At 58.7% G+C, this 26,455-nt stretch overlaps 1 protein-coding gene across 6 annotated transcripts in view; it reads right to left on the bottom strand.

Moving 5' to 3' along the window:
• HDAC4 (histone deacetylase 4) overlaps positions 1 to 26,455 on the bottom strand; it is a 281,806-nt gene that overhangs the window by 14,283 nt on the left and 241,068 nt on the right. For 5 of the 6 annotated variants that reach the window (XM_032857625.1, XM_032857626.1, XM_032857622.1 and 2 more), the window contains 9 exons: positions 25,857 to 25,990; positions 22,639 to 22,759; positions 17,314 to 17,360; positions 13,466 to 13,573; positions 11,800 to 11,855; positions 9,997 to 10,084; positions 8,789 to 8,908; positions 7,934 to 8,031; positions 54 to 172 (listed from right to left, as the gene is read on the bottom strand). In XM_032857625.1, coding sequence (XP_032713516.1) covers positions 54 to 172; positions 7,934 to 8,031; positions 8,789 to 8,908; positions 9,997 to 10,084; positions 11,800 to 11,855; positions 13,466 to 13,573; positions 17,314 to 17,360; positions 22,639 to 22,759; positions 25,857 to 25,990 — 891 coding nt within the window. The remainder of the gene's footprint in view (positions 1 to 53; positions 173 to 7,933; positions 8,032 to 8,788; positions 8,909 to 9,996; positions 10,085 to 11,799; positions 11,856 to 13,465; positions 13,574 to 17,313; positions 17,361 to 22,638; positions 22,760 to 25,856; positions 25,991 to 26,455) is intronic. The other variant, XM_032857623.1, reaches the window with a different exon arrangement.

Genomic DNA, 26,455 nt, shown 5'->3' on the forward strand with positions numbered 1-26,455 from the left:
ATAAATACAGCAGAATCCAGACTGCTCCTGGGCCATCTGCAAACCCAACTTACATTTGGCGGACAGGTTGTAGCCACCGAGGGGCGTGGGGTGGCCCTCCACAGCGTCGAAGCCTGATGACACGAGCACCACATCTGGGGCAAACTCGTTCGCAATGGGCATGACCACGGTCCTGCAAAGGAGAAGGTGACATGGGGTCAGGTGAGGACACGGCCATGGAGGGGGGTGGACGGCCACTGACAGAGCCTGCCCTGTCTCAAGGTCAGCAGGGTGAGGGCTGCATGTGGGAGCTGGGATCTCATGGCTCACACTCGGGAGGAGGTCAGCCCAGTGTGATCATGGTTCATCCCGCTGATATCCTAAATGTCCAAATCAGTAAGCCCCAGTATAAATGCCTAGCAAAGCCATGGCACAAGGATTCTTGAGGAGCCCAGCTGGTTTGTTGGAGGTGACTTACAGCCCCACCCCAGCACCAGCTGTCCGTGCTGCTGAAGGTCCTCCCCACCCCCATCCCTGCCCATCCTGTCTCACTCCCGCAGTTGCGGGTGGCTGTCCCAACCCCTGCACTCGTTCTAGATGGCCGATTTGAGACAGGCATGGCCACTGACTGCCCCCAGTACCAGGGACCCAGAGCTGTGTGTCTGGGGAGGCAGGGGAGCCCCTGAGCAGCCCTGGCCTGGAGGGGGTCCTGGTGTGTTCCTTCCACCCACCTGCAGCCACAGCAGCAGCCCACGTGATGGGGTAACCACAGGCATGCATGCGAGCGTGACTGCCGGGCTAACCTGACACCTAAGACCCATAAAGGGATAAGGGGGGTTCAGATTTAAGAGAATAGACAGGCTAAAAGTGTAAACACCCAGGGAGAAGTTCAGCAGTTTAGGGATACCAAGGAAACAAGGAAAACTATCCACTTGAAAAGTAGAAAAAACACTTAAGAGGAAACAACCACGGCAAGCAGAGTCGAACTCCATCAGCTCATCCTACAAATGCATGCTCTGAGTTCTGTGTAAGTATCATGACGAGAAGCTGAAAAATTTCATCTTTCAGTTATGCTTGCTTTCTTTGATTTTGAACCCACCACCTTGGACTCCAGAGTCTCCCCCCTCCCTTTGGGCCGTGTGCCTGAAGTGGGCCTGGAGGTGGCTCGCCGTCACCCACGCGCCCTGCACGCGTGGGCCTCCTCTATCACTTGTGGTCACGGGAAGCCCAACTCTCCCTATCTCCCGCAGGCTGGACTAGGTTTCTGTAGCATCAAAGACCTGCTTCCCACTCCCACAGCTTCCAATGGCATACAGTCCCGTGAATCACCTCTGACTCTCAAGTCGGTCAAACGCGTGCTCAGAGGCCCACACGGGGAGCTGGTCGCAGGCCCCTGGCCTGGCCCACGGTCAGGTCAGCTGGAACACCAGGGCCAAAGCGCAACAGGGCTGGGACAAGAGCCTCCACAGTCTCTCAGGCCTTGTATTACAAAACAAAATTTGACCTGAAATCCACCCTTTATGTCTGCAAAGTCAACTTCATAAAGCACCAGCATTGGCCAGTGCAAGAAAAATTCGCAGTTTCTCCTCTTGGAATGATTCCAGACTGCGATCCTCTAGAGCAGTCCCTCTGGTTTCAGGGGGTGAAGCGATGGGAACACAGGAACGCTACACAGGAAGTTAGGATCCCACCACCCATCTCTGCAGGAGGTGTGGGACACACATGGCCCGTTGCTCGAAGACCCCGCCAGCAAGCCCCTCTGATCAAGTCAGGCACTGAAAAGGTCAGCTGTACGGATAGGCACCAGCTTCACACGCGGGTGCTTGGCCAGCCGAGAACCTCACTTCTAGAACTTCAAACTGGGTGATCACAGGCCAGGGTTGGCTCCCGAGCCTCACATTGCTCTCACTTCTCTCTCCTTTCCTCTGAGGCCGTGCCCACTTCATGCAGCCACCTCTGGACGGCGTCTGCTCCAGGCTGTGCAAGTGGCCGCAGAAGACCCAGGTCTGTGCCAGGGGGCCAGCTGTCGGGGGCTGCAGGAACATCCCGTGACTCCTGACCGGGGAGCAGCAGACATTCCCACCGACGGCCAGAGAGTGAATGTCATCCTTTGGCCACAGGACCTGGGGCCGTGACTCATGCTGCCCTTGTTGGGAAGCGGCTACACCCATTCGTGAACATGTATGCATGGTATGTTCCTATAAATCTCAAATGGTGGGATGTGGCCCAGGCCCACTTTAGACTCCCATCACGCCGACTCTGGAAGTTCTTTAGTGTGCATGCCCACCTCGGACTGCAACATGCTTCCTCGTGTGCACTGAGATGCTATGGAAGTCCTCAGGTTCTGTCAACAGAAAGTGTGCCCAGAGTCTCTGAAGCAGACTGCTCACTTCAGAGCCCACGCAGAAGCGTGGGCTGACAGGCCTGCCTTGGCGGCTGGAAGGTAGAAGCCTTCTGAGAGCACCTCAGGAGCCGGGGAAGGTTCACTTTGCGGCTGGAGACGTGGCCTGCCTTCCTGCGGGAGGCCCCGTTTTCCCTCGGTGGCACCCAATGGCCAGCAGGTCCGGTCTACACTTGCCCATGCCCTTCCAGACAAATGGTTCTTTGATTATTTTAATGTAGTTCCTGTCACAGAGACTTCGTCTTCAGGCAGAACGGTTTCAGCCCTGCGTTTGGTGTGATCTCACCACCGAAACCTTCCTTCCATGACAACCACACATGCCTGTTTAGACACCAGCTCATTCCCAAAGCGCCTCTGCTTTTGCAGCAAGCACACGCAGTGGGCCTAGTTCTCCGAAGGACCTCCGGGCTAGTCCGTTTCTAATCCCCCCACAAAATTACAAAAATAGCCCTGTTAAAATCATCATTAGAGGAAGTTAGCCCCAAGAGAGCCCCTGGCGTCTACACTTGCTGTGTGGCATGGCCGCAAAGCCAATCAAAACAACACGCGAAAGCCCGTGTCTGTGTGCGCGAGCAGGCCACGGGCCCACCAGCCACGCACAAGCATGAGCTGCTCATGTGCACACACACACTCCAGTTTCCTGGTTTGGAAGCCTCCGGGTTGTCCTCTCAGTCACTTGTGGAGGCTGAGAAGGGCTGCAGGGCTGCTGAGAGCCGGGTGTGCAGAGCGGTCTCCAGGCCAGTTTTCGGGAGCCCTGAGAAATGTCACTGCCCCTGGAGGGACTCTGCTTCTTCACCTACAAGAAGAGGGCTGGACGCGGCTGATCCCACTGGACTTCTTGAAACCCCATGTCATCATCCCGCTCAGGACCCCCACACTTCAGAAATGTCACAAAGGAAATGTGAATCTGGCCTCCCTTGCCTTTTATTTCTAGAACAAAATTTTAACAAAGAACTTAGTCTGTGATAAGAGATCTATATGTTTATAGCAGCCCTTCTCTCAAACCATCACTTTAAAGGCAGTGTTTCTGTGGGGCCATCTCAGACCTCCCGCAGGGCAGCCTGGGGCCAGAGGGGGTGGGCGAGAGCTCCCCAAGGCAGCAGATCGTCCACTGTCCCCTGAGAGGCAGGAAGAGATGGGCTGGTATCCATACTTGGTGCAGCCCTTACCGTAGGAAAGCAGAGATCACACAGCTCTCAGGAACACCACCATCAACACCACGATTGTGTCCCCTGAGGCCCCCTCTGTGTGTCCTGGCTGTGGGGCGGGCGCTCAGGGGACAGAGCAGTCTGAGGGACAGAGCCTGGGCCTGTCTGCTTGCTCCTCCTGGGAGCAGCCCTGGGACACTGCCCACTCCCTTCCTTGGCCTTGTCGGGGCTGGCAGCTGCTGTGCTCTGCACGGACACAGCCCGCCCCTCACCCCTGTAGCTCACGGGCCACGCCAGGCACCTCCACGGAGGAAGGCCGCGTGTCCAGGATAGGTGTGAGCTGGCATGACAGATGGGGTGGTGTGAGCACCACCTGCGAGTCAGACGTGTGCCCACTGTCAGTCTGGGGCTGTTCCACAGCCGTGACAGTGCTGGGCACGTTCATGGGGCGTGCAGAGCTAACAGCAGGGTTTTCGTAAGCCGCCAGTGGACATCAGAGTATGCAGCGTGCACGAACCTGTCTCCAAAACCACAGGGGAGTCTGAACGCAGTCACCTGTTCAACAGTTGGTTTCAGTTTCTGAAAGGAAATGGCCTTTTGATTTGTCTCCCAACCTGGGCCCAGCACAAAGCGCACCAAACTCATGGTTATCGGAGGCCATTGGGCCCATGGCGCTGTCGTCGGGGCTGTGCCCACCCATGCCAGAGAGCACCTGGGGGGCGTGGGAGGGCAGACCAGGGCCTCCGAGGGCCCTGGTCACACGGTCCACACCGCTGGCCAACAAACCTCTCCTATCATGAGGCGCAGGAGAGCCCACACGGCAGAGGCCGCAGCTTGGCGTCTGCAGCTGGAGAGTTCATGGGAGGTGGAACCGCCCAGCGGATGGATGACCGCCTCTCCTGAATGGACGGACCCCGTCTCCCAGGAGACTGGCACCCTTGGTGGCTGACGGCACAACCTTAAGAACCACAGCATTTGATAACCGGGAACTCCTCCTGTTGTGTGCTGTGCAAACCCTTGCTTCCAGGTCCGGGAGGGGCTGGCGTGTTTGCGCTCAGTCTGCGACCTGCACAGTGGGCCCAGCCTCTGAGTAGCATGGCCGCGAGGCTCTGGGAGCGCCACATCACCGGGGCCACCAGGCCCACCAAAGATTCCAGCAAGTCATAACACAGAAATGGGAACCCAGCACTGTGTTCCAGCTGCCCCTGACAGTGATGCCCATCATCCTGTCCACCCCATGGGCACTGTGGATGGTGAGACTGAGTAGGCCCCCAGGGCAAGGCCAGACACTGGGCCAAGCCCTCAGCCAACCAATTTCCTCTATGCCCCAACCCCACACCCCCATGGCCCCTGGCCCCAAATGCCTCCCGGCTCTCTGTGCAGTGCTCACCCAGCCCTGGTGATGCTGGGGCATCCCTCCTCTCTCCCTGCCACCCCCCACCACCAGGAATGAACAGCAGGGGCAGTGCTGCCTGCTGAGGCCATCCCACAGACCCACGACTGGCCCAAGGAGCAGTCTCTCCTGGGCCGGATGCCACAGCCCAGGCCTCTCCCAGCTGCTCCCCTCATCTTGCTAGGAACACAATCTGGCAGGCCAGTGCAGTGATGCGGTGCTGGGACACATGCCCACGTCCCCAGAGGTGGCCCCACATGCCCACGGGTTCTCTGCCTCAGCATCCCCAGGTTCCCTCCGTGGTTCCTGCCCCACTCTTGGCAGGACTTCCCCTGATGAACTCAACTCCAAGCAACAAGTGTTTAGGACCCGAGTCCCCCCAAAAGCTCCCACTAGATAGCTATGGAACGGCCAGATGTTGGTCGCCTCGGCAGAGCCCCTGACATGCTCCCTGATGGGCAGGACCACGGTTCTTGTCCCCCGAGATGGCCCCACATGCCCACAGGATCACACCTGCAGGGCTCCTCCCATGGGGAGGCCTAACACCCTGTCCCGGGCTCATTCCTCCAGGATTCAGCCAGGAAGCTTCTGTCCTGCCGTGGGCAGGTGTCCCAGCACCCCATCACTGCACTGGTCTGCTCCGTCCCACCACTGCGCCACCCTCCAGGAAGGGGCTGGACGTGTGCATGTACTCTGCTTCGAATCACCATGGGATGTCCCGGATAAAACGTCCACATGGGAAAAGACTTGGATGCCCTTCAAGAGACATAACCGCCTTCGGTAAATGAAGTCCAAGGGTTGGCATCTGATGTCTTCACAACGGCATGTCCCAGACGGGAGGCGGAGCCTCTGAGGACTGGCCTGGGCGCTGTGAGTACCACTGAACAGCATGTGCCACGAGGCTAAGACAGGAAGCATTCTGTGCATTTCACCACGACAACAAAAAAATATTTTTGTTTTTTGTTAAAAAAAAAAAAAAAAAAAGCTTCCCTAACCCCCCAAAACACCTTATGGAAGTAACAGAAGTTCAAAGAGCGTCAATCTTTAGGTCATGCTTGAAAGGTTGGGGGATGTGAAATCAATCTGCTCGGCTGCTCAATTTAAAGGCAAATCTCAGTGCATTCAAAGATTAAAGTTACCACTTCCAAATATCCAGTTTCTCTGACATCTTTGATAAACTTTATAAAATCACATTTAAATGAAAGTCGTGGTTTAGAAGCACACGTAATCCCAGTGTCATTTCCTGACGGCACGGGCGACCTGCTCGCCCCCAGACGGCAGGCAGGCGAGGGCTGAGAGTGCACCGTGCTGTCTGTCCGCCTAGAGCCCTCGCCTGGGCTCGGCAGACTTCAAAGCCCGTCTGACGGCACGCTGGTTTGAATTAGGTTCACCGTTTCTCCTCGATCTGAGCCCGGGGAGAAAGTGCCGCTCCTTCTGGATTTCATTAGGAGCACCTTTCTTATCTCTTCTTCATCTCAGGCTTGATCTTCTGAAATGCAACGTGGCAGGCAACGGGTCTGAGTAACAAGGTGCTGCCCCCGAGGCACACAATGTCCCCCCGACCAGGGGGAGAAGCACAGAAGAAAGGGGAAAGCGGATCCTGACCCTTCTTCCCCCATCGATCGATACCCAGGGAACCATAAATTGTAAACTTCAAAGTGCTATTTCACATTAAAATCAATAAAAAAAACCCCAATCCTGAAACAATTTTCCTTTTCAAAGGAGCTATTTAAGCTTTACAAAGTTCATTTGATAAGGTATCATTGTCTACACGCTTGGCAAAAGATGAAAACAGAATGTCAACAGCAACTCAGAGTGAAGGGTTCATCTTAAAGCCTGGCCCAGGGCAGGGGTCTGGGGTGGGGGGGACCCTGGGGCTGAAGGATGACCTCCCGGAGCCGGGCATCCCCATGCTGGGACCAGAGCACCTAAGGGACGTGGTCCCGTGGAAGCCTGGCCGTGAGCAGGCATGGTCATGCAGAGCCCCCCACCCCCAACACTGTATCCCAATCCTAGCACAGCGCCACCCTCCGCCCATGCCAAAGCTGGCCCCGTGGTGCCCCAGGCTGCCTCATCCCCACAGGGCTTCCATCTCTTGGGCGGGGATAGGATAAAGGGGTGCTGGCTGCAGGGTGTCCCCTGGACAGCCGGGAGGACCCCGCTGCTGGTGCTGCACCATCTGGACTTCTAGTTGCTGACAGGCGACCGTGTATACTGGTGAACTTCCAGATGTTGTACCGTTTGGGGGCGTCCCTCTCCCTTAAATTAGACAAGCAACTGCCAGAATTATATTCCTTCTGATCAGGAATAAGAAGAACCATCAATGTTAAACCAATGAGATGAGAGGAAAAGTGATGCAGGGGATGATCCTGGCAGAGAAGCAGCTAGGGTGGTGCTGGGCTCCGACCTGGGAACACGGCCACCCTGCCCAAGAGGCTACCCTCCTGCCCTGGCCTTGTCACACCTGAGCTGTTGCTTCTGTGAGCCACGGAGCAGCTGGGAAGGGAACTTCCATTCACAGAGCAACCCGTGTGCTCAAAGCCAACCACCATGCTGAGTTTAGACAGGAGCCCGGAGATGCTGTGAGGGCTCCTGTGGCCCAGAGAGGTCCCCACAGAGCAGCAGAGGGCCATGGCTCCAGCATAACGCTCACAGACCAGTCCCTGAATGGAGTCGCACCACCAGAGACACGCACGTGCACACGTGGGCACACCTGCACGCATGCCTCCACATGTATGGCCACGTGCACACGTATCCGCAGACACACATACACACGTGTCCACAGAGCCGTGTGCATCACCCCAGAGCCCATCTCTCTAAACTGTGCAGATGCCCATGTCTGCTGGGCACCACGAGGTGGACTGGAGCCACAGCCCCATATGCGTCTGCGTGTGTAGGAAGAAGAGAGCAAGGCTGGAGAACATCAGGAAAACAGAGCAAGAGCTGGGGACGAGGCAGCGGCACTCGATTGCTTCGTGACTGCCCTGCGGGACAGAAAGCCAGGACACTCACCTGAAGGCCGCCAAGTACTCCGCATCTCCCATGGGGGGGTCAAGGCCACCAGTGAAAGCCATGTTGACATTGAAGCCCACGCCTGGCCCCGTGCCCACCTGCGTGGAAGAGAGAAGCTCCCATCACGGACCCTTGTCCGGAGACCCATCAGGGCACCCGACCCTCGGGGCCCCACAGCAGAGCCCCCATGGCCTTTAACTTGCAGACTTCCCCAGTGGAGCATGGTCACAGAATGCGGGGCTGTCGGCCACTCGCACGTTGGGGAGCTCAGGGAGCTCCCCAGCAGTGTGGGAAGACTGACAGCGGGGCCTTGCAGACGCCCATGGGGGGCACCCAGAGAAATCTGTGAATGAGGCCGTCCTTCTCTACTTCATTCCAAGAAGTAAGACCCAGAATCTGTGGACACCCTTCCCCTGGGTGCTGGGGCCCCTTTGTTCAGGGAGGGCAGGCTCTGCGGGGGGATCGGGTGTTACGGAGGACACTCTGAGCCCAATCCCCCCTCCCGTGTGGCCCCAGACAGGTACAGGACAGCACTGGCGCCCCGCCTGAGGGATGGACAAGCCCAGGGGCCCAGAGGAATGGCGGGGGGTGCCCCATGCCTACTCTCGGTCTGCCTAGATTAGAGCCAGAAATCAGGTCTGGGCTGTCTTTGAACTTCAGACAAAATAAAGGCTGCACGCACACACATGACAGCATACCATCTGACCGCTGCCGGAGACGGTGTGCGGTGAGCGTGAGCAGGAGGCTGGGGCTCGTGTGTGTGCAGGGCTGGGCATCCTGGTGCTCTTACGTCCCAGGCAGCCCCACCTCGGCCCCTCCGACGGGCCGGCGCACCAGCAGGCAGCCCCTGCTTACCTCATCTGGAGCCCCGCTGCCTGGAAAGAAATTCCCGTCATCATAGCGGTGGAGGGAGATGTACAGGACGTTCGGGTCGCTGTAGAAGGCCTGCTGGGTCCCATTCCCGTGGTGCACATCCTACAAGAGTGGGTAAAGCTGACTCAGCACCGGCACATAACCTCCAACAGGGCCTAGAGGGAGAGGGGAATAGGGGACCAAAGGAACAGGCCCCAGGTGTGTCCTAGCTGGTCTTCCTCTCCTAGGACCACCGACTTCCACCAGGCCACAGTGTGCGTTGGGACGAGCTGCTGTGAGTCACGTGCTCATGGACTGTACTGCGCTTGATGCCAGGCTCACGGGGACAAAGGTTCCGGCCCACTGAGGGCCAACGCTGGGCAGATTTCCCTGGTGCCCCTGGGCCTCAGCCACCTCAGGGCCCGGTGCAGTGCCCAGCGCTGGAGCTTACTGGGTATGCCGGGCTGTGTGGTGTTGAGTTTCCCAAATGGAGAAGGACCCTGTAGTACGTGGGATAATCCTTCCTGGGCATCTGCTTTCTTTTCCCCTTGAGGCAATTATCAAATCATAAAGACTGAACTGAATAGGCAAAAAAAATAAAATGAACCCCTTTAGTGTCCATTCCCAGTGTCAGAAGCTGGAGGCTTGTTTTGGGAGTTCAGATACTAGACACAGTGTTTGTAAACTAGAGTTCACCCTCTCGGGGCAGGGGGACCATGAGAAGCAACATCACCACAGGAAAACGGGAAAGAGGTTAAGAGCATGAAGGTGTCACCGGGCTGAAGTGGGAAGGCGGTTTCTGCCAGGAGGGACTGAGACACACAGTGCCACATCTGGAGTGTGAGAGGTGGACACGGACACGTGAGTTCGTAGCTGTCACAGCTACCCCCCACCCCCCCAACCAAGCCTCCTCTCAACAAGGTCTCGCCAAGGATCCTCCTTCTGTTGCTTCTCTCAACCACAGGCCCATTTCCAGACACTTCCAGGCCCAGCTACCGGCAGGACCAGCTGATGGATGTGAGGAGGCCTCGTGACAGGTCTGAGCTTTTGTTTTCTACATTTCAGGTAGTTTCCAGAAAGTTAAGGTCTCCAAATCCAATGTTGATGGAAGCAGAAAGCCCACCTCTTGTCTGCACATGGGATGCTAACTGCGTGGGGAAGCGCATGGGCTCCCCAACCCCCGCCCCTCTTGGGGAACAGGCCCCACTCACCCAATCCACTATGAGGGTCTTGCTCACGTCCAGCCGCTGCTGGAGAAGCTTAGCTGCGATGGCCACGGAGTTAAAATAGCAGAAGCCCCTGCAGGTGAGCGGAGACAGAAGGAGAAGATGGGTTCTCACCGCTCTTCACATAACGTGCGGCAGAACCGTCTGCAGGCCCAGGAGAGTTCAAGACTGTCTGCTGAAGGCACAGCTCCCTCAATCGACACTACCAATCGACAGATGGGCCCCCCATGTCCTCCCCCCACCCCATGCACATGGCCATGCCCCGTGGGGAGAAATCCGCTCCACGATGCACACGCGCACCCCACTCCCTGGCCCGGATCGCTTGGCAGCCGCTCGCTGACCAGCCTCCGTGGGGCGCTGTGCTCCCCAGGCGCAAGGTCACCTATCCAACCTGCTTCCTGCTTATATGTCTGGGCACGCAGACGTGCGACGGTGAGCACACGTCGCTCCCGTGAGCAACAGCAGAGTCCTCTTCTTCGAGAGTGCAAAAACACGCCAACAATGGGATTCGAGTAAAACCGACAATCTTCTAACCCCGACCATTCCCCTTGCCTGAATTACTGCAGAAACAGGGAAACCTGGGTGGTTTTGTTTTGGAAACCCAGGCAAGCAACCTGCAAGCCCCCCACAGTGGGACGACAGGCTCTGAGCTGCTGAAACCCACAGCAGCAAGGGCACGTGCATCCCAAACACCCCAACAGCTTCCCCAACATGCTCCTTTGTGCTCCCTCTGGGTCCGTTTGGGTTCCTGCTCCAGAATATCCAACAACTTAGAATCAAATGAGAAAGCTGCCTTCAGAGGAAGGAAGCACACAGGAGTCTGTCCCTAACCGCAGGGAGGGTTCTGAGTCATGGCGTCACTGAGCCCCAGGGTTTCTTGGGGAAGGCAGCACAGGCTAACCCGAAGCCACTCTCAGAGCTTGCATGCACCCCTGCCTCGCTGGAGAGGAGAGTCCTTGCTCAAACCACGGTCCAATGCCCTCACTTCGGATGCAGAGGACAGAGGGTTCCCACCTGCCCGGGAGCGAAAGTCCCAGCTCCTCTGGGAATGCAGGTTCAGCCTGCGGTTCCTCAGCCTGGTTCTGGCCGCTCCTGACCGGGCTCCAGAGTCCCCTCCCTGTGCTCCTGGTTTCCCAGCTGAGCTCCGTTTGCACGGTCCTTGCTTTGCTGTCTGACCCACAGCTACTCATTCCTCAGGGGAGAGCCCAGACATCATCTCTCCCACCTCCCACGGTGCCTGTCCTGCTCACTGGACTGGTTTCACAGATCCCATAAGAAGCCACGTCTTGCCCACCTCCAGGCACCCAGGTACTTGGTGCACAGGTGGTGAGGCCCAGAGTCAGGTCTCTGGGACCCTGTCCCAGGCGGGTCCCCACCTGCCAGTGCCTCTCCCCGGGGCAATCCGCACGCCACACTTGCTGCCTCGCCAGCTCCACAGGTGCGTGCACAGTAGGGCTATCAGAATCCCACTCAGAGTCAGGTCAGCCTCAGCCGTACCAGACCATAAGCAGGTCAGCTGGACGGCCACATGGGGTTTGGTCAGAATGTTCTAGAACAATGATGTACCACATGAACTTGTTCTAGGGCAATTTAAGTCTCCACCCAATTTTTTATAACAGAGGGAGGGCTGAGGAGACTTCTCCAGACTGATGTTTGCAAGTTCCTTGTTCAATTAGAAAACGTAACCCACAGGCTCTGGAGCCACGTTTTCACTCAAGTGTAGCCCAGCCCTTTGAGAGGGAATCAGAACCCGGCACCCCGGCCCGCCACAGCCGTGTGTCTACTTACATGGGTGTGCTCTCCTCCGCATGATGTCCTGGAGGACGGACCACGGCAAAGCCATTCTGCACACGACACCAGGTAGGGGGAAACAGGGAGGAAGAGGGGTTCACGTCAGTGAGAAAATGAGCACAGAGTGGACTGCTGGCAGGTTCAAAGACACAGGCACACTCCTGCCCGCATTTGGCCTTAACTTGAACCATAGAAAACAAGCAACCCGTTTAGTCAGAAGCAGCAGCTCGGAGGCTCTCAGAGGCTGGAGAAGCTGCCCCTCCCCAGGACCTTGAAGCCACTGATGCTTTAAAGGGCTGTCTGTAAACCGCTCTTAGCCCTTGCCACGAAAATTACTTCAGTGGGCATCTCTCATCTCACCAGCAGGAAGCTGTGTGGTCATGGCTGGCCACGGCGCCCCCAGGGCCAGCTGACCTTTGAGAACGGGCAGTGGTGCTCAGCCGGCCGCCGGGCCAGCTCCGGGAGGTAGGGTGAGGGACAGGCATGTGGGGCCCCACCTTTTGCACCCACAACGCTGCAGGACCAGGCCATCCCTGTGCACAGGTCCCACACAGCAGTTCTCAGAGTACAGGCTGCAGACCCTTGGGGGGTCTCCGTGCCCCTGCGGGGGCCTGTTCTCCTAACCACCCTGACTCAGTCTGCCCTTCTCGCCAGGGTGCCAGGCAGCTCGGTGGACTGCTGGTGTGGGGGAGGGGTCCGGAGTGTTTCCCCAGCACGCTTCTGCAGGGGAAATGCAGTTCTCGGGGGGAGCCTCTGATGTGGTGGGGACCGTGACTGATTTCATTGAGTCCCCGCCCGTGAACGTGCACCTGACACCTCAAGCGAATGAAGGCAAAGGACGAGCAAGTGCGTGTGGGGAGAGCCCATGGGTGTCAACAAGGGCCAGACTTGATCTTCCCTGTGAAGATGAGAAGCTGGGCAGATGTGTGTCCTGAGCCCCTCCTGACCCTCAGGGGACCCTCCTGATGAGAAGCGCGCTGCTACTAACAGTCTCAAGAATCAGTGATTCCTGACACTGTAACAGGATGGGGCTGGGCTGCTGGAAGAGCTACAGAATTCATGAGCCCGTATTTCTCAATGGGGAGGACGCCGTGTTGCAAACGTCTGGTGTGGACAAGAGCTCCCGTCAGCCTGCTACACCCAGTGGGCTTTACCACGGCTGTTTTGGGGTCCACACTGCCACATGAGGACCAGCGGTGGGGCACCAAGAAGCATCTCCACGGTGCAGACACCCTCACTCTCCCTGAGTCGGGCCAGGTTCCTTTATATGTCTCTGCAGAATGACAGGCCCCAGAGACAGAGGCAGAAGCAGGTCTGGAACGGCAGCTCATCCGCTTGGACGGACATTACTGTTAGTTTCCCTTTCTCAGTCTGCCCGTCTACTACAGTCAGCGGCGATGACACACTCATACACAAAGTCTTCCGGGGATCAGCAGTGGTGAGAGTGTCAGGTGTCCCCAAGACCCCACCCCCATGAGCCGCCGTGCAATCCTGTGGACGCCACGCCATCCCGGGGATGCCACAAACATGGGGGTGGTCCTGTGGATCCACAGGGTCCACCTCTGCCCCGGGACAGGAACCGTCTTCCCCATCACTGTCCCCCAGCCCGGGAAGCCCCTGGAAGGTTCCTCTCCAGGCCCAGATCTGCAGGGTGCTCACCGACCTTCAGCTCCCCCGTGGCCACCTTGAAGACCAGCTCGAGCACGCAGCCCACGGCCAGCCGGGCCGCCCCCGACGAGTGCACCTCGTTCCATATCGTGTCGCTGTCCACCTGCCGAGACAAGGGTCCTGCCTGAGGTGGCATCACGGCCGCCACCCCTGCCCCCACTCCTACAGGGGCCGCACAGTTGAGGGCTCACTAAGCCCGTGCACGCCAGCTCTGAGATCCCAGCACGCTGATGGCGCCTCAAGTTAGGGTGTGCTTCGTTTGAAAATAGGCCAAAAATTACTAAATAGGGAAAGAACCCTAAACGCAGCAGGAATGAAACATGCCCTTCCTGAGGGCTCCCTGCTGTCCTTGCAGAGCCATGGCATCATGGTCACCAAGCCCCTCGTCCTTCTGGTTTCGCTGCGAGCATAGGGAGCTCTCCCTCTCTGCAGAGGGAAATGCCAGCACAGTGGGAATCGGGCCTTCCCCCAGGACGGCTGGACTTCACATTGACTCTAAAAGGCCGCTCCGGCTGTGGGACAAGCGTGCTGGCGACAAGAGCGGGACAGGAGCGGGGGAACCGGCCCTCTGGGGCCCTCCTAGGGGGCCGCCCCACCTCAGACAGGGAGATGTGCGTGGCACAGACACACCAGGTAATTTCTGTCTGTGTTCTGGCGTGTTTGTTTACTTAGGCGCATTAGATTTCTTTCAGAGCTCTGGCTACTGTGGGTGTTAAGGACCGAGAACTTCGGCAGGCGGTTCTGCAAGTCAGCGGGGGCAGGACTGGAGGGTCCAGATGAAGCATGCCACCCCGGGTGCCAGGTCAAGGGCACCCGGGCACCACCTCCCACTATGGGGACGCCAGAGGCTTGGCCAGGCTCACGTGCCCTTCGTGGGGACGCACCCAGCCCAGCGAAGGTTCCAAGGGGCCGTGCGTTCACAGGCTGGTTGCCTGTAACACGGAGTCTGCCGAGTCTACGTGCGAGCCCCTCCTTCCCAAATCAACATCCTCTGGGCACGGAACGCTCCGGGATGACAGGGACCAGGCAGCCCCATCAGAGGTGACGCAGCCAAGCCTGTGCCTGCACAGGTCCGTCCAGAAGCCCACGGGCCCCTGCCCACCTGGCAGAGACACAGGTCATTATGCGGGGCGGACGGATTTCCTGCAGTGAATGCTTGAAGCCTCATCTTCAAAGCAAGATGACTGAAAATACACTTATGAGGGGTTCAAGCCATTTCCGGAAGAGCGGTACCCTGTGAGGGCTATTCTTTTCAATGATCAAACCTCTGTGTTCTTTAAATAGCTTCCAAATGTCCAAAGATCGCTCTGCACTTTGCCGACTCTCCCCAGCATTAATATTCAACTTTCAAAGCCTGGCTTCTGGTGTAATACACTGGACTGCTATTCACGGAAGTAGCCATTCGAACACGACTGTCCTGGGCCAGCTAATTCAGCTGCAGGACCCGCTCGGTAACTTCGAAGGTGACAGTCCTTGGGCAGGAGTGGCAGGCGGGGCGTGGATCCCACCAGCTGCTGCAACCTTCCAGGAGGGTGAGGATGTCTGGGGCAGGCCGGCCAGAGGCTGCACCTCTGAGGACTGAAGGCAGTTTACACGAACCTACCCAGATGATTTCTCCCTAGAACGTGAGTATTTGGGGAGGGAGGCTGGCCAGTCTCCACATGCTTTGACAGCTCTCTGTGCTTGATTCCACGGCAGAAAGGGCCCCACGATGTCCTGCCTAGAGTGCGTGACCGGGTCCCAGGCTGTCACTGTCCTCAGAAAACCCATCAAGACATCCCGATGCTTCAGGGCTGGAGTCCTCCAGCGGCTGGCCACCAGATCCCTGCTGGCCCAGCCCAGGATGGCCGGGGTACAGCCCTGAGTGCCAGGGGCATGAGGCTCTGGAAGGGCCACAGTGGCAGTACGATTGGGAGCTAACGCAGGAGCGGCAACCAGAGGAAAGAGCAAAGGCCAGCTCCACGCTTCCCCACAGCAACGCTAGGAACAGGAGGAGGAAATACTGAGGCCGCTTTTGCAGATATTTACAAGGGCTGCACCTGGGGTCGCCAATTCTGGGCATATCATGGCCCTCAGGGAGCCACGGAGCTGGGGGCACAGCCCCAGGGCACCCAGGGCCAGCAAAAGGCCACACCCCTGGCAGGGAGGGGAATCCAACCACACCAAGTCCCCTGAAGGGGAAACTAGGGACCGTGAGGAGGTGAGCAAAGAGGAAGTTTCTTTTTGAAAAAAAGTTATAGTGATCCAAAGCCTCTCCTTAGCTCAGTTAAAGAGAAAAAGATATCCCAAACCCAAAATGCTAAACCAAAGTAACTTCCAGGAAAAGCGGAACAGCCTCTCCATCCGTGTCACTACCCAGAGCGCCCACGCTCCCAACCACACTTTGGCTCCTGGGCTCTACTTTGCTTTCCTGACCCCCCGGGGCGGCCCACACGTGGGGGACATGGTACCCTCCCATGAGCACTGTGCTTCTCCGCCCTCCCCGTACAGGTGATGACGGAAAACCACCATGAGAGGACAGTCCCTGTGGCTCATACGGTCCACTAATTCATCTGCCCAGCTGGCCTTGGTGCGATGTCCCACAATCTCCCTGCTCTGGAGCACGTCTGCGCCTGGATGTGAAGGTGGGTGTGGGTCAGTTTGCGGGGGTTGGGCTCTGGACTCACGCTGCGGGTGGGGCTGGGGGGCTGCCTGGCTCCAGGCCCTAGGCCTGACTGTAGCTTTCATTTGCAAATTATAAATCCTGCCTTGCCCAGCACACTGGCTGCAGGGCAGCCGAATCCAAGCCTTTTCAAGTCTGGCCAAAAATTTGCCCCGAATTAAGAGATTGCAGCCTACTTACAATACAAAATAAAATAACTCTAGGGGGCTTGGTGGCAGTATGAGTAAATGCCGTTTGTTCTGTTTCTGACGGGATAATTTTCAAAGCAGCGAGTTTTGTAAAGACTCAGGAAGAAAACAATTTTGTTTCATTTCCATAACAGAATCCAGACCTTCAGCCTCACCCCGCCATCTGTAATTAGGCACGCGCTCTGCCGCTGCACAGCCCCGACCTAGGCAGCCTCACCGTCCGCGCCGTCTGTCCTGCCTTGCCTCTCCGTGGCTGGCCGCACCCTCGCCTGCACTACAGAACTTCGAAGAACAGGTCCCGGGGCCTGCTCTGGCCCCTCTCCCTTAACAAGGAACTCTGGCTAGGGCTGCCTGACCTTGGCTGTGCCCCGGCAGGGGTGGATGCCCAGCCTGGAGCATCCTTCCCAGGTCGGCGCCCACAACTGGGTCAGGGAAAGCCGGGCGCAGGACACCGGTTCTCCTAAGGGTCTGCCTGAGCAGGTCTGCTTAAGGGCATCACTGCTCGTGGAAAAGTAGCAGGCTCAGCCTGGTGAGCAGCTCTGCATACTGCATGTGGCCCGTACGCACCGTGCCCCCATGTCCTGAGCTTCAGCTGGGGCTTTGGGCCGGCAGGGGTGGGGGGTGTGCGCTGGGACCACCCACCCCCTTGCTCTACTGCAGGTCAGACCCCTGGACTAAGCGACGGGCAGGCTATTTCTCCGTAGGTGAGGAGGGGACCCCACAGACCAGATCCCGTTTCCCGAGGTGAGCGTGGGGGCCGGACGGCCTTCCCGGAGGACAGTGCCCAGGTCCGGCCCCCCAGATGCTCCCAGGCCCCCAGGCCTTTGAAGCCACACGTGGGAGCGTGGGGCAGCCCCGCCTGCCAGACCCTGTTTATGGAAAACACCTGGCATCAATCATCCACTCCTCGGAAAACAGGGCAGAGACTTCTGCGGCCCCGCTGGGAACCTGAGAACAAACAGGACATTATTTACATATTAAAGAAATACTTACCCCGACACCACCGCAGGGCAGCCTGACAAACACGGACGTTAGGGAGCCTGCAAGGAGAAGTACAGACAAGGTCAGGAGAGCAAGGTCACAGACACCCCGCCTCCACGGAGCACATGGGCTCTGGAAACGGGGTGCCCACGCAGCGCTTACGGACCATGTATCCACGGACCGAGGGGCAAACTGGTTTCAAGGGTACCAACCCATCACTGTGTGGTCGGCTGCAGGGGCCGCCCCAGGGTGGGGGGTGGCAGAATGGCTTGGGCGGAGAGACAGCCCCTGTGGAAAGACCTGGAATTCTCCATGGCCGCAGCACTCCTCCGAGGCATGGGCCCCAGAGCTGGGCCTCTCCTTTCAGCCGGAGCTCACATATATCCCTCGGAAGAACCTGAAAGGCTGCATCCCCAGCACATCTCGCTAACAAAAGTGACCTTGGCTCTTCAGGGAGCGGGCCCACTGGCCCTGACGCTCCTGGATTTTGAGGTTCCGGTGAGCCCTTCAGACACCGAGGGAACTCTCGGGGATGTGAAGAGTGACAGCCCCTCCCCGTTTATAAACATTCTGTGTCCACCTGGATGGTACGAAGCTAAGAAACCATGTTGGAGCTGGCCATCCAGGAGCCCTTCCCCAGCCGGAGAGACATAGGGGCAAGTCCTCTCTCCCAAAGGGCTCAGCCCTGTGCCTTGGGGACAAAAACATGGACTGTCCTCTTCTTCAATGTGACCCTGTGCTGGCTGACAACAGCCTAAAGCTCACCTGTCACAGGGGAGAGTCTCCCCTCCCCCACAAGGGTGACGCTCTGGCTTGTGTGGCTGCTGCCCCACCAGGGCTGACCCAGGAGGGCCTTTCTGCTTCTGGGCTACCCCCTGATCCCCACACCTTGCCCCGTGGCCCCCAGGCCTCTCCAGGCAAGTTCCTCAAGCCAGCTTCGGACTCTGCGTGCTCTCTGGGGGAAGGCCCACCCACTCCCAGCACCTTCTGCCTGATCCAGACCAGCTCCTGCTCTCGATGCTCAGGAATCCCACTGCTAGGGCCCAGGAAGGAAAGAGGTCTTGGGTCCCAGGATCCGGTCTGTGCCTACCTCATCCCAACTCTTGACAGGGACCACACCAGGCTCCAGGCCACCGGGAGCCATGTCGTGCACCAGGCTCTGGCATGCAACCTCCCACAGCTCCTGTGATGCTCACGCTCGCTGGGGCCACCCCTCCCCCACTGCCTCTGAACAGCCCTCATGCTGCTTCTCCCTGCGCCCCCCACCCCCCAGCCCTCCTCCATGCCATGTCTGGCTGACGGGTCACTGCCTGGATCCATGGCTCCCACTGCCATGTGCTCACGTCAAACGCCGAGCCCTCGTGTTCACAGCTAGCCCATGGACGGCAATACAGAGAGCTCTGGCCACGAAAACAGGAGGGCAACTCACACAGCAATGTTAAAATGCCCTATTAGGGCTGTTAGCAACACCTGAGATCATTGCCAACTTTACTATGTCTGGACCAGATGGTAGAACTCCTGGTTAGGACAATCTTCAAACACTTAAAAACCGGTCTCAGGCGGAGAGAAGGTAATCGGTTAGGTGTCCTTGTAGCCACGGGAATGGGGTTTTAAACAGTGGTTAGCAGAAAAGAAAGAGGAAACAATGATTTGGGATATCCTTGGTGTAAACGACATAAACATACATGTTCTTCACAACAGTGAAATGAACATGAAATACACTCCAAGGCTGTGTCTGGGCCAGGGGAGAAATAGGGATGAGAACGATGGGAAGACATTTCAGCACAGGGGCCAGAAACAGGAGAGGGGGCTTCAGGGACCAGTGATGTTGGCCTGACCTGAGAAGGGGCAACCCTGTCATTGACCTGGGCCCAGGAGGGGCCGATGAAGTCAGCTGCTAGGAAAGCTCTGGGCCCTACCTGCCTCACACTTCCCTGACGGCCCCATGGGCACTTGTCTCTTGTTCCTCATCATCTGTCTTTAACCAAGTTTGAAACTAGCTTCGAGACCCAGTCCGTTCTCCTGCTGGTGTGCTCGAGCCCGCCTCTCCCAGCACATGGAAATGGGTTATCCTCTCTCCAGCCGACTTCTCAAGTTCAGAGGACACAGGGGCAAAAGGCCTCTTGGGGGCGGCTGGAGCGCCCCGCAGCCTCTGGCGCAGACACAGGAGGAGGGCCTGAACTGGAGAGAGCCCCGCCACTTAGAATGTGGGTAGGCCACGGACGCTGCAGTGTGCTTGCGACAGAGCCCACGTCGGTGCCTCGGTGACAGCGGACACTGCTCTTGGCCGTGAGGCCACCTGGCCAGGTCCTGGTGACCCTGAGGTCGGGGGCTTCCTGGTTCTGTGCCTTGGCACCACTGATGACACCACGGGGCCCACGGGCTCCTCTCCCGTGCTAGAGAACCTTCCAGGCAGCCAAGACGCTGCCCTGGCAGGAGTGGCATTTCCTGACGGGTCCTGCAGGACTCTGGGGAGCAGGCCTCCTGCACCCAGCCTCCTGGCTCAGCTCCACCCCAGGCTGCTTACCTTCTCCCCACTATCCGAGTCCTTGAAAGCTCCTTTCTGAAACCGTCTGGCCCTCCTGCTGGAGAGCCTTTCCTCTGGGCCCAGCTGGTACCCGTCTCATTTCTGGACATTTTCTGCCAGGTTCCCACCTCTTTGGCCCATAACCCCCAGGCCCTCCACCAGCCACTTGCCCTCCCATAGCAGGGCCCCATTCTTCAATCTCCCCACCCTCTAAGTCCTGCTCCATGACGGCTTGGGGGAGGGCCCTGGGCAACCCCTCCCCAGTCCCCTCGCAGCTGCTGTTTTGGGGGCATGCTGCAATCCACACGGTAAATACCCTGGGACCTAAGGCACAGAACACAGGGTGCTGGGACCTATCTCCTGCCTCTGGCCAGCTGTCCCCACACTTTTCCTTATGGTTTCATCTCCCGTGTTGTACCCTAAACAACGGCTGGGCTTTGCAAAACCTAGTAGTGAGCACAAATACTGTGTGAGCGGAGAACAAAAGTGTCTCTGGGAGGCGATGGGTCCCATGACAGGACAGGTTGGAGGGGGTCTCCGGCTCATACTCTGGGTGGGCTATAGACCAGATCCGCAACGTGGCCGGAGTGGTGAGTGGCTCCATATGTTCTTCTGAGCACTCGGTCTCAGCCCCACTTTCAGGGATGGAGGTCTTGGATGCCAGCAGTGAGCCCCCAGCCAGTGCATGAGGCAGGGCCTGGAAGGGGCAGGAGATAGCCTGGAGAGCCAGGCGCAGGCCCACAGGTGGGCTCTCAGCCACACTGCTCTGGGCACTTCTACGTGCGGAACAGGGCTGCCTCCTGGACCTGCCTTTGCCATCCCAGGGGGCCTGACTTCCCTGACCACCATGCAAAACAAAGCTCCCACACTGCCCTTCTGATGCCCACTGCAGGGGGGACATTACAAGGTGGGAGACAGGTCAATGAGGGTACGGCCCTTGGGATGGAGTCAGCGCCTTATCAAAGGACCCCGCCAGGCTCCCTCCCTTCAGCCCCCAGGGAGGACATAGCAAGGCCTTGCAATCTAGAAGATCCTCCACCCACTGGGCGGCACCCCGATCCCAACCTTCCAGCTGCCAGGACTGTGAGCAGCAGATTCCCGCCGTGGACAAGCCTCTGTCCGCACGGTCGGTCATGGCAGCTGAACGGACACGGCAGGCTGGCTCTCCAGCCCGTGGCCCAGCGTGCACCCTCTGAGCTTCCCTCCGCACTGGTGCGGTATGTCCTCTGGGAGCCCAGAGCAAGGATGTCCGAGCGCATGGCTCCTGCTCCTCCTTGCCCTTCCTGGCTGGGCCACAGCTTCAGGCCGGGACGAGTCTCTGCTCAGCACTGGTGTCGTGGGGCATTCCCCTGGAAGCTGGCGCACCTCACCAGGTCCCCGCTGTTCCAAGTCTGTCCCTTCTGCTCCTCGGAGGGCTGGGCAGCGCAGCTCGCCTGATGGTTCTGAGATCGGCTCCTAATGGCTCCAAGATGTTCTCTTTCCTTCCTCTTGGTTTCCCTGGGAGCCCCCGGGCGCCAAGAACGCTCCTTTTTTCTCTTCCTCCCATGTTCCAGAGGACTGATCGCACCTACCCCGGCCTGGGACTCTCTAGTCCCTCAACGGTGTCTGATGGGACTTTCTTTAGCGCTCTGGGTCTCCTCCCTTCTCACTGCTCTTGTCCATGTTACGTGGTCGTGGTGGCTCCTCTCTTTCAGGGTAGTGAGACGTTCTGGTTTCCTCTGATATCATCCATCTCGCCCAGAGGTCTGTCCTCAGAGCTGCCCTGTTTCAGACTCACTCTCCCCCGAGAAACACTTCCCCGGGCGTGGATAATCCTCAGGCATCTGTTCCTCCAGGCTCTCCTGCCGTTGGGGCCCCTCCCGTCTACTGGAGCAAGTGGTGATGTCTTTCAAGAGCCTGGTTACTACAGGGCAGTGGGGCTGGGAAGCAGCACGACAGGCCACCCGAGAACAGAACCCGCAGGTCTCCTCCCGGCCACCAGCTCCATGTTCTCCACGGACAAGTGCCACTGCCACTGTGTTGGGCAGCTCTGTGCTGATGGGATCTCCGGCACAGAGATGAGCTCCCTGGGGCAGTGTGCGGTGACAGAAGGAGTGAAAGAGGGAATGAACGAGTGAATGCACACCCGTGTGAAGGGGCCCAGGCACATGGTGAGATCACCCCACACAGCTTGAGTGGAGCCCCCAGAGACACCGGAGAAGGACCGGCCCCCACGTACCTGCAGGTTCAAGGTGGCCGGGAGGCGGGGTGAGAAGTGCCAGGAAAGGGCCGTGAGTGGGTGGGGGGTCTGTGCCAGGTGCCCAGGGGGCCTGGAGTCTCCTGACCCGCACTGCTGAGACTCCCGCCACACCGCCAGCAGCGGATGCCCGTCGGCAAGTCCCAGATGCCAGGAGGCCTTGCCAGCCAGCACAGAGCCCCAGACCCTGCAGAGAGCCGTCTCCAGGCTGGCTCTCTCCTCTCCCAGATCCAGGTTCACGGCAAGCCCGAAGCTCAAGTACCCCTCCCCACAACGGCCTCGGGTTGCGACGCTATTACAGGACGTTCTGCAAAACCACTGGTTCTCACCCTGTTTCTAGAGCACGTGGCGGAGCTGGGCACGAAAGCAGCCGGCCCGGGTAAGGCTGCCACTGGGACCCTCCTCCAGCCCGCAGCTCGGTACCTGGTGTGGGCGCCTCGAGGAGGGCCGTCCCTGCCACCGCTGCGGCCACTACAGCTGCCACTGCCACCACCGGGGGCCACGGACGGGACCGGCGGGCACGGGGCTGGAAACACCACCTTGGGTGGTAAAGGTAAAGAAGGACTTGAAATACCTAGAAGTTTCTTACTGTCCAGTTTCTGCCTGTTGAGGGGGTTTGTGCCGTAGAGCAGGGCATGCGTCTCCGAGTGCACCGTCTGCAGCTCCTCCAGCGTGGCCTTCCGTCCACGGATGCACTGTGGGGACAGACGAGAGTGGGTGTGCAAGTCCCCCCGTGCCTTTGGGGCCCACAGTCAGCGGAAAGCCCTTCCTGTGAGAACCGTCACCCCAAAGGAAACTGCATCTGATACATACATGGGCGCAAAATTACTTGGTTCTTGCAAGATAAAAAGTAAACAGCACCCAACACATTGAAGAAATATTCTGAAGATGTTCTAGAGATTTACACTTTAATTATTACTTGGAAAAACAGATTTTGACAGATAATTCCAGCCCCCAACGCTTTCACCTTCCCTGTCGTCCAAATGATCAGGCATCAAATTGCCACTTTGCTTTCCAGCTGCTCGGGTCTGCTCTTTGATTGGGTGGGGGGCCTGCTGCATGCGGTGGGGGGCTGCTCTCTCCATGCCCGTGGGCACACAGCCAGGCCTGCATGCCCCCGAGTCCTGGGAACAAGCCCCTTGCTGCGATCAGCCCTGGGCCTGAAGTCAGCGAATTTAGCTCTTCATTTGCGTGTCTGTCCACATTTTCCCTTGCTTTGGGGAGGCCTCATGTCAAGGCCACACAGTGATTTCCACATTTCCCCAGAAATTAACATAAAATCTATTTGTTAGTTGGGCTCTGATTATTTAAACTTTTAAAGAGAAGGTGGTTTATGGCACAAGATTAAAGCTAACAGTTCACGCTGACGTGACTTTCTGAGAGCAACGGTCACATGGGAGTCGCCTACATGACTGCGGAGGCCCTGCTGATGGTGGTCCAGGGGCTGCTCTTACTCCCTGCCACCTTGTGGAGGACCTGGAACTGCTCATGGGTGACAGCTTCCCAGGGGACGCCCATGGACACAGGAGGGAAATGAGAACAGAGGGAGAAGCTGTGGGGTGGCTGTGGCTGGGTGTCTGCCAGCCTGGCCTCCTGGCGTGGACAGGGCTGTGAGCTCCATGCTCTCCATGGCCACGCTAGGCCCAATGAAGCAGCACGGGGAGGGGAGCCAGGCCCAGGAGCTCCCACACCCAACCGCCAGGTCAAGGGGCACAGAGGCCTGGGCCTTCCTGCGGCCAGTCCTGCTAACCTCTCTGCGGTCAGGGCCAATTCCTGCCACCACGTCCAGCACCCAGGCCCTGTATTTGGCTACCTCGGGGCCCGTATGGGAGCCTCATGGTGACAGGAACACCCCATTCCCTCAGGCAGAGTGAAGTGGGAGGCGCACCCTGAGGTCAGTGTCCCTGCCCATCGAGGGCAGCTGGCTCTGCACCCCTGGGGTACCACAGGGAAGCTACAGGAGTCACCCAGGCCTCTTCCCCACCATCCTGCTGACTTAGGTCTGACCCTACGTCCAGCAGACCCCTCTCCTCTTCAGTGTTCTGGTCTGTAGGTCCGAGGATTCCCCACAGCCTCTGGCCAGGGAGCGGGTGGCACTTCCCGCCTTGGGGGCCCAGGAAGGCAGAGGGATCCGAGGGTCTCATTCTCCCTAGGTGTGCTATTTCATCCTCTCAATCCTGTTTGTGTCTGTTCTTCTGGATGGAGAAGCTCTCCGAGAGTCCCCTAGGCCGAGAGGACCCTTCTGGGAGGGCCAGAGGGGAAAGAGCAGGTCATGGGCAGAGGCGGGGAGGAGCTTTGAAGGCGGGGCAGGGCCCTGGGTTGGTCCTGGGTGGCACAAGGCATGGAGGACACCAGGGCATTGTAGATTTTCTCCTGGGGTGTCCGCCAGGGCAATGCTGCCCCCCAGTGGCGCAGCCTCTGGCCAGACCCCAGAAGAGTGGCCCTCCTCCAGTCCTCGCCAGCTCCACAGGGTCCTGTCCGCCCCAGAGGGCATCGCAGGGCAGGACGGTGGACCCAGGTCCCAGGCCCCTGCCCCCTTCGAAAATCACACATCACCACAGAACCGGTGAAGATGGGGTCACGGGAACCACAATGACTTAAATTACCCAGTATCTCAGCTTCTGTCTCCCACAAGTGCCGGCTCGGGCCCTGGTCCAGGTGTTCCCCGGGGGTTTTAACCAGTGGGCGTGGACAGTGTTCACCAGCTGTGGGGCTCTAGCTTTCCTGGGTCACTGTGTGAGCCAGCCCATGTCAGCCCATGTCCCATCCCTGAGCCCATGTGAGGCGCACGGGGGAGACCGGCCGCCGATGACCGGCAGAGCCTGTGGGAGGTGGGTACCGCCAGGCCCCTCCACAGAGAAGGGCTTGTCCTGGAACCTGGGGCCCCCACTCTTCAAGCACATGCTACGGGCAGGGCCTGCCGTCTATGGAGTGCAGTGTGCCTCATGACAGCCGTGCCGCCAGCCAAGAGCTGTTAGGTCACTCTGTGGAAATGCTGCCCTGCCCCCCAGGATCAAGGGACCTCAGAACGCTGCTCAGGGTGGGGGTCCTCCTGCCTTCTCAGGCTGGGGTGCCACTGCAGCCAAATGCAGGGCCGAGTGAGTTCCAGACCCCAGCCTTCCTTGTGCCGAAGGTGGTAGTGCCACCATTGCCGGACCACAGGGAGATGGAGGACCAGCTAGAACCTTCTCACCGGGCTCAGAGGGTGCTATGTGCACAGGCTGACGTCCAGCCACACTCTGCTTCCCTCACTGCCTGCCGCCGTGGAGGGCCCTGACTTTTAGAGAAGCCCTCAGGAGCCCAAGGCTCTTCCTACGTCCTCCAAGCGGCTTTTGGAAATAGGGAAGGGAATATTCCATGAAAGCCAACAGGACAGACTTCCCATGGGCCTCCCGATGTTCCCCTTGTGTCAGAGGTCTGCCAACAGCTAGGCCTGCACCCCAGGCACCAAAGGGGAGCACGGCCAAGAAAGGGTTACTCCAGGGACTCGACCAGAAGGAAGACCAGTCACCGTGGGATTCAAAGTGGATAAGAGCAGAAACAGCTAACAGCATATGGAAGGGGGCAGGAGGATAGGAGGCAAGAGGACAGTGGAGCAAGAGGACAGCGGGACAGGAGGATGGGGGTGGCAGGAGGACGGGGGAGGCAGGACAGAGGCTGGGAAGAGGGGAGCTGGGAGTGTAGGCTAACAGCCCTGGGCTCTGCGGGTCCCCCTGCACGTGCTCAACATCGTGGTGGCTGTGTGGCCTGCTCTAGCCCAGAGCCCCGCAGGCCCGCAGGGGCCAGGCTTACCTCACATTTGCCCCGGAGGCCCGTCTCCTGCAGCCGAGACCAGATGCTCTGGATCCTCCCAGCGTGCTCAGGGTGGCTGGTGGTGCTCCCGCATGCACACTGGTGCTTCAGCATCAGCGTGTCGTACACGAGGCCTGCAGCGAGCGGACAACGCGGCAGCCACGGTCAGAGAGGCTGGCAGGGGTCCTTGGCTGCCACCCACCTGCCCCCAGACAGCGGCCCGGCGGGACAAACCACCTCGTCCCTAGGAGTGACAGAGCGGCCTTTGGTGCACTAGGACCACTTGTCAGAAAACTCTCAGTTCGCCAGAGGCCAAGCGGAGCTCCCGGGAACGGAAGGAGATGCAGTCGGCTGCTCATGGCATGTGCCCAGAGGTCCCCGGGTGGGGGGAGCAAGTCAAGAAGAAAGACGTGAAAAGACACCCCACACCACTCCCTGTGCCCTCAGCTGTGGGGCGCTCATGGGGCAGGACAGTGTTGTCCCCCAAAACTCAGCTTTTAGTCCCAGATCCCAGTCCCTCTTGTCAGGGAACAGCCTCTCTATGAAGCCGTGTGCTGGGCTGAGTCCTATCTGAGCTTCTGGGGCTCAGAAGAAAGACA

This window comes from Lontra canadensis, unplaced genomic scaffold, assembly GCF_010015895.1.
Source record: "Lontra canadensis isolate GAN:19392208 unplaced genomic scaffold, GSC_riverotter_1.0 scaffold13, whole genome shotgun sequence".
Classification (NCBI taxonomy): domain Eukaryota; kingdom Metazoa; phylum Chordata; class Mammalia; order Carnivora; family Mustelidae; genus Lontra; species Lontra canadensis.